Below are 7,991 nucleotides of genomic sequence, written 5' to 3' on the forward strand. Positions count from 1 at the left end.
GAGTCTATTCTGTGAGCGTGAGACTCTAACTAAAAGACTTCCACTTGGGTCATGAACTGTTAGATAATCTTGTCGCATTCTAACATCACATCCAACTTCTGTAGCTTGTCCTAAACTTAGAATGTTGCTTTGTAAGTTTGGGATGAAGTAGATGTTTGTGACAAGCTTCTGTTCTCCGGTCTTGCTCTGAAATAGAATTGATCCTTTCTATTCAATTTCTACAGAAGATCCATCCCCAAACTTCACTTGTCCTTTGGTTTTCTCATTGAGTTCAGAAAAATAGTGTCTCTTACCAGTCATGTGATTGCTGGCTCCATTATCTAAATACCAGATTCCTTCTTCTCCATCCTTTGATTCGTAGTTCTTTGGTATTAGTTTCCCTTCGTTTAAGAATACAACTTCGTGCATGAAAAGAGCCGTATCTGCTTCCCTTGTTTCATTCTTGTTTGCTTCTTTCATCTTTTGTATTCTTTCAGGGCATACAGAGGAGAAGTGTCCTGGTTTATCACATCTGTAACAAATAATGTTTGATCTATCCTTCTTTTCTTTCCCTTGGTTTTGATCATTCTGACTTGTTGTTCTATCTTGTGAGTTAAACCTTCCTCCCCTTCCTCGGCCTCTGTTTACTCTACCACCTCTTCCACGACCTCTTGTCCCAGAGTTTTGTTGGTAAGCGTTTGTGTACAAGAGTTTTCCTTGAGTTTCTCCATTGTTTTCTTCATCAAGGATTCTCTCTTCATATGCTTTCAATCTTCCAATTATATCTTCATAGCTAGTTTTCTTTAAATCTAAGACTTGTTCGAGAAAAGCTATGATATGAATATACTTGGATCTTGGTAAACTATTGATAAACTTCTTTATCAGTTTATCTTCATCAATGGATTGTCCAAGTGACGCAACTTTTGAGGCTATCTCTGATAGCTTTCCTGCAAAGCTGTCAATAGTATCAGTGTCTTTCATCTTCACTCTTTCAAATTCAGACATTAAGGTTAGCAGACGGGCTTATTTAACTCGACCAGCTCCGAGATTACGTGCCTTTATTGCATCCCAAATTTTCTTTGAAGTTTCCTGTTCACCAACTTGTAGAACAAGACATTCTGGTATTGCTTGAAAGAGTAATCCAATGGCAACATTGTTTTTGTCTGGGTCCAATGTACCAGGATCAATTGTTTTCCAAACTTTGTAGATTTTCATCAGTACCTTCATTCTCATGGCCCATACTGTGTAGTTTGTGGCGTTGAGGATTGGAACTTGTATTGATGGTGGCGTGAACTGTTTTGCACCCACAATGGTGGTTTCGTTTTCCATGGCTCAGAAACAAGCTCTGATACCAATTAATGGCAACTGCAAGATGAAACTTAGCTTATATAAAGACAACTCTCTTTATTCATGTTTAGAAAATCTCTCAAAACTAAACACAAGCTCTAATCTTGCTCATATGATCAACCACAACTTTGGTGATCATATATATATAGAACTATGAATTCTTTTTCCTAATCCTATTACCTTATTACATGTCTTACCTTTTCTTAGAACTAGATGACTTCTATTCCCTTAGGATTATATCAATTTCCTAATTTTGTCCTAACCAGCTTGTTAGTGATTTCTATGTTGAAGTTTAACCAACAACTGCCTCTCAATTTTGCTACTTGAACGGCTGCGAAGCATCCTTTACCAATCATAGAGAATAAGATTTTTTATCTTAAATAAAAAGAAAAGAAATAAGATATTTTTGCTTAAAAAAAAAAGTGACCCGGCTGTCTCTAGCAGAATAAGGATCCATTATGCCTACCACATGGTTTCACTAGATCACCCTCTCAATAAATAGCGTAGAAAACATGCAAATTCAAGTAACAGTGAGTTACAAAGAACATGGCAGAAGACAACACCCAACAAAAAAGAATTAAAAAAAAAAAACTAACAAACAAAAGAGAAGTTTGGTTGTAACGTTGTGTCCGCTGAAGCAAACTGCCTATTTCAAAATCTCTAAGCCAACTGGAATCACCCTTCATAAAACAGTACTTTGACCTTACACTGCTACACCACCATCCAACAACTTAGTCATTCCGTTGTTCTTAGAAAATTTACATGCTCTTTTTATCAGGTTATACACATTCCTTCCGCTAGGATGATTCTCGAGCTCACTCGAACTTTTGCGAAGGATGTCAACTAATTGGAGATATTTTTCAAAGGCCTTCCCCTGTTGCAAGAGTTTAAGTTTCAAAATTTAGAGCAAGTTCGTCATTCGGCACTGACGGACCTACAGCTGGGCTAACCCGGGCTTTAGTCCAGGTAGTCGTCACAGCCCAACAACCTAAAAATTGAAATGCTATACTGGGCCAAGGCTATTAGCCCAGGCTAAGAAAAAATTAAAACTTCTTGGATCCGTCCCTGTCATTCGGTATTCAAGATGCATATATATATATATATATGCAGTAGAAATGGATAAGTACTGCGCGCTTACAATTACCTTTGTTTCCTTGAGAGCTTTTTGGATGACATAGTTTCCATACTTATCTTGAGCTAGTTCAACAAGTTGTTTACTATCAGAGAGCAGTTCCAAAACAACACTATCGACTGCAGCTGATGAAATGCATTTCTCTATAACGGGACTGCCATGCATATCCATAGAAAGCCTAAACAAGTTTTCCCTGATAATCTCGAATAGCTGATTTGCAGTATAAGGGTGATGATCAAGAACATCTTGCACAACATAGTTCCTGGGAAGCACGAAACAAAAACCCATCACATTTACAAGACTAGACAACCTAGATCAAAATTTGCATAGACAGACTTTGATCAATATATATACCCGTAACGGTGTTCAGAGAGGATCGCAGCATTGTTTAGGATGGTGCATAGAAGCGCAACGTGTAGGGGATGAGCTCCTATGGACTTAATAACAGCTTTGAGAGAGATACATCCTTGTTTGGTTGTAGCCAAGTCTATGCAGTTGATTACGGCCGTTTCGTATATAACCTGCAAATGCAATCAAACAAATCAAACTTAGTACAAGAATCTATTTATCTTCTCAAAACTCAGCTCTTAACCCGAAACATGCATGATTATTGATTGCATGAAGAAGATAAAGTTACTCACCTCATTCTGCTTAAGATAAGGGTAGTGTAAGAAATATTGAATCACGCTGGAGCCATGTTGGTTCAACATCATTGATAACAGTTTAAATTTTATAACACACATCACATGCGCAATATATAACGGCTCACCTATGACCAGTTTGATAAGATTTTTCATGGCACACGACCTAAAATATGATGGTAATCATGCATAAGCATAAAAAAGCAAAAACAAAACAAAACTGAATAAAAATAAAGGTAAATACGGAAACTAATACACAGTATAGGATTGTTGGAAGTTACCCAAGTGGTGTATTGACTTCATCGGCGATCATTTGTACGACTTCTATGAACGCGCTGGGAGAGCGCAACAACTGCCTCACTCGCGGGTTTTCTCCATCATTACTTGCAAGTTGTTTTAATATATAATGATGAAAGTCAAGATTTCCAAGGCCTAAATTCTGATAACCATAATTATATGAATTACCAGGAAAAATTCGACCCAAATTAGGACTACCCACGTAATTGTGAAAATTGCTAGGGTGGACAGAAGAACTCAAACCATTCATATGGTTGTAGGAAGTACATCCATGTGTGAAAGTACTACGACCAAGTTGGGTTGGGGATCTAAACATTGGTGCACCAACATATCCTTGCATCTCAAAACCATTAACTCTAGTTGCTGGTGGTTGTATCGAATTAGCGTAGAACCTATTATCGGTAGGTACACCATTAAAGCCTGAACCACTGGCTGTTGATGATGATCTTGGTGCAGAATTGTGGTGTGTGGTATTATAGCTCTTGCTATTAGTTGATAAGCCTTCAAAATCAGAGACAAGATCATCAGGGAATGGTTGAGAAGGGATTTTGGTATTAGCAGGAGAGGATTTAGGTTGATGATAATCGTTTCTAGAATCCGCCATGACTGTTGTGTCAGAGAAATTCAGAAGACTCTATCAATTGCTCTGTTTAGCTAACTCTTAAATTATTTCTTGAGGTGTTCTGCTTCCTTTCTTAAGTTATTTATAGAAGCAGTTAGCTAGTTAAATTCAGTGACGTGGTAGAAACGGGAAACCTCAATATGTGACGTACTAGAATTTAATTTGAGCGACACCAGTTATTACCAGGTTTAACAATTTGTGTCTTATTCGAATTTATGGGAAGATTGGAAGAATGAATTCAGTATACTTCGGTTGTTTGAATCAGAATCTGACTCGTCCTAAGTGTGTTTGTTTTTTACTGACTCGACATCTGAATCTGACTCGGCCCTGACCCATGACTCGGACCTATTAGAATAAGGGACTAAAATGCTCCTGATTCATGGGATCAAGTCACTGACTCATATATTTTTGAGTCTGATGAATCAGATCCGACTCAAAAAACAAACATGTTGAGTCAAATTTATATGAATCAGGTGATATAAGTCAGATTCAATTCATATGATCAAAATGAGTAAGGAAAAAACAAACAAGATATCAGCCTGTATAACATCTGACTGGCTGCGGCCTGATTCATCCAGATAGAATAGTATACTATCCGATCCCTATATATGAGCTATTAAAACATACAGTTAAATAAGAAATTCTAAACCATCCATACCACAAAACTGTTACACGAAATCATTCAAAATAAAATAAATTGAAATGCTTTTATTATAGTATAGAATGGGCGATGCTATCAAGTATCAAACCTTAGAGCAACTGCAGTGGTGCGAGTATAACCAAAGACCAAAGAGGAAAAAAAAGATCAAATTTTGGGTTTAGTATGGTGTGTGACGCTACGGTGGAAATACTAAATTTGGTCAGACGTACATTATATGTTCGCCTGGTGTGGGGCGTACACTATACCAACGCCTGATTGGATAGATCCTAAAAAAAAGAAATGAAAGAAGTGGGGCGGAGGTATAAAGCCCGCCCCACTAAAATGGTTTTGAAAACAAAGAATGGGGCGGGGTATAATGCCCGCCCCATACAAAATAATAAAAAAAAAAATGGGGCGTAGACTTTACGTACGCCCCATGTGGAGCGTAAACTATACCAACGCCTGATGTGGGGCGTGGAATATACGTCCGCCTGATGTGGGACGTGCACTATATGTCCGCCTGGTGGTGGGGCGTGAAGTATACCAACGCTCGACTATATTTGGGTTTAGTCTTGGTCCCAGACCAAATATATTCTGGGTTTTAGTCGTTGATCAAAATTGATCGATAGTACGTTCCACTACGTCTGTTCAAAAGACCAAATATTTGGGTTTACTCTCCCAGTGGACGCTCTTAACTTCACAACTTAAAGTAGTTTAAGGCAGAAACGCCGTTCATCCCTTTGGAACGGCTATGACTCGTATACTCTTTAAACGTCATGGCTCTGTAAATAGGTGGATTGTCTTCAGAAAGTAGCTCTTCTATAGGACCATAAATCTTTGTGGATGCATTAATACTTGGCCTGACAAAGCATGCCACTGATATTCTTGGTCCGACACGATTTGCTAGTACTCTATGTTCCACACTTTTAAACTTGCCATTGCTCATAAGCTGCACGAAACAAATGAGTGGTTGATATGATATGTGCAATTCTCAAATAGATAACTAGTCAGGTACAATTACCTGAAGAACGTCACCGATATTTACAACAAATGTACCAGGGACAGGATTGACATTAAACCAATGATTCTGATGCAGAAACTGAATCCCACCAATATAATCTTGAAGAAGAATAGTGAAAAAAGTTGGGTCTGAATGCTTGCTTGTACCTAATGTTAGTTCAGGTTCAGGACATGCCGGATAATAATGACCGTTCATCGATAAACATTCATTACAATCCACGTTTCTTAAGTGATGTTTTTGTAAACCTAGAGCTTCAGATAACAATTCAGTAAGAGTATCTGACAGTTGCATCATATACTTCCCATATTCAACAACTATATCTCTGAAATAAATTAAAAAAATCAATTATTAGCGATTCAGTCGAATACTAGTAACTATATAGAAATAATTCCAATGTAATGGATCAATCAATGAATCGTATACCTGCAAGTGTCTGGCAATTCTTGTGGATCTAGAGGTTCAGGAGACAACAAGTTACACTAAAGGGTGTCTCTCCAATTAGCATATTTCGATACATAAAGATCGAAATTGCTACCAAAATTAACTCCACCGACGAGACCATTCAAGTGAAGCTTTTTCTTTATATCCGTATCTTGCTCATGGAATCGCTTAACTCCATCGATAATCTCTGACATTACACTTACCGGAACTCCATGATTCACCAACTGAATGAAGCCAAATGTCTCGGACGCACATCGAATTTCACAAATGATTTCCTTTCGCCGATTCTTTTGATCCACTCCTTGGAGGTCTATCTTTGGAGTATCAAAGCTACTACTACCACTATATTCAGTATGAGCTGCTAAGTCTTCAGTGAGCTCATCTTGTGGTCGAATGAACATTCGTGGAATCGTTTGAATCCCAGCATCAACTACTCCTTTGACACCAGCTTTTGATTCTTCAAAGTCTTTCAATTCCTTGTATCGATCATAGATGAGATGCTGTCCAACTAAGGCGTCGGTGGTCATCTCCATTATCTTCAATTTGTTTCAGTTACTTAATTGTATATAGAATTTTCTCTGGAATCGATCGTCCTCAGAATCGTTTTAACTATTCGAAATAATGCCAAGGATCTCGAGGCGCTGACTTCTCTTTTTCAGAGAATCTATTCCAATCTGAACAAATGAAGTCAAAATCGTCATGAAGGACGTAATAATTATTTTAATTCTTCGTAAGTTACATTTGCTACCTCGCTATCAAACTGTTGGCCTAAAAAATATTCTTTCTCGATGAGGCGGTTGGCTTGGACAAAATTGCATCTCTTAAAGACCATATACATCCCTTTTAATGGATACGGTTCACAAAAAGAGAATCGTTGTGACAAATGGATTGAAAACAAGAATAAAATAAAATTATACAAGCATCTAACCCGTGCGCACTGGCTGTTTCGAGAGTGTCTACGTCGTAGGCTGCAAAAATTGGGTTGGTAGAGTTAGTATTATCAAATGGCATCATGAAAAATGCCTATGAAACCTTAAAAGTTTTAAGTACTATCAACAAAAAGCATTGTTACGATCATGATCAGGAAAATATCTTTTTATTATTCTTCATGATCAGATTCTCATATCTCGTGTTGTTATCGTGTTTCACGATCAGTATTTGCTAATATTTTGTCATAACAGCGTAGCAGCTTAGGTAAATACATTTTCCTTATTAATTTATATTTTGCAATAATGATTGTGCATCCTTGTACAATGGCAGTCATCATCAAGCTATATGTTAGCCTGTACAAAAGAATTTGAAGTTATAGTTCTCATATATGATTAATTACTGCACTTGATGGTAGAGTAATTCCACTTCTAAGTTCTAACCAATTCTTTTTTATCCTTTCTGCCTCCTAAAGTCAGTACCCAAAACTGTTAAATAAAAAGTAAAATATCCATACTGACTATTAGATCTTTGTTTCTTGCTGATTTTCTAGCAAAAAATCAACGGTTTGGGTGGCTGTAAAGTTTCAAAACCATAGTTCTCAACAAATGTGCGTCACCTACAAAATGCTAGGTTTTAATTGAGACAATTAAGAAGTAAAGCGATGGAAGACTGAAGTTTATTGGGATCGTTACCTTATGATATTTGTTGTTGAGGCTTTTGTGCAGGTGTATATTTTTTTGTCCTTGAAGTATTCAGATGAAAATTCGCGGTATCTTGGCTCTCTTTTCTTACTTGTATGATTTGTAAAAATATTTTTGTATGACTAGAAATATTTTCTTGGGCCCATGTAATAATCTTGGTAATCTAGATTATTGCTATACTTAATATCTCTTCCTTGATGGAAGGTCGAGATTTAATGTCAGTACTAAACCCTAGGAACT

The 7,991-nt window shown here is 37.3% G+C and overlaps 2 protein-coding genes across 2 annotated transcripts; both read right to left on the bottom strand.

Annotated features, from left to right (window-relative positions):
• Nucleotides 1–2,029: 2,029 nt before the first annotated feature.
• On the bottom strand, nucleotides 2,030–4,000 carry LOC113273309 (pumilio homolog 12-like). Its single transcript, XM_026523053.1, has 5 exons — nucleotides 3,381–4,000; nucleotides 3,100–3,265; nucleotides 2,813–2,979; nucleotides 2,471–2,720; nucleotides 2,030–2,200 (listed from the first exon to the last, which is right to left on the bottom strand). Exons 1-5 carry the CDS (start codon nucleotides 3,998–4,000, stop codon nucleotides 2,030–2,032), a joined length of 1,374 nt encoding a protein of 457 aa, XP_026378838.1.
• Nucleotides 4,001–5,236: 1,236 nt separating this feature from the next.
• On the bottom strand, nucleotides 5,237–6,730 carry LOC113273317 (1-aminocyclopropane-1-carboxylate oxidase homolog 1-like). The gene is made up of 3 exons (XM_026523060.1): nucleotides 6,166–6,730; nucleotides 5,680–6,001; nucleotides 5,237–5,607 (listed from the first exon to the last, which is right to left on the bottom strand). The coding sequence occupies exons 1-3, from the start codon at nucleotides 6,651–6,653 to the stop codon at nucleotides 5,356–5,358; spliced, it is 1,062 nt and encodes a 353-aa protein (XP_026378845.1). The 5' UTR covers nucleotides 6,654–6,730; the 3' UTR covers nucleotides 5,237–5,355.
• Nucleotides 6,731–7,991: the final 1,261 nt, after the last annotated feature.

This window comes from Papaver somniferum, chromosome 1 (assembly GCF_003573695.1).
Source record: "Papaver somniferum cultivar HN1 chromosome 1, ASM357369v1, whole genome shotgun sequence".
Classification (NCBI taxonomy): domain Eukaryota; kingdom Viridiplantae; phylum Streptophyta; class Magnoliopsida; order Ranunculales; family Papaveraceae; genus Papaver; species Papaver somniferum.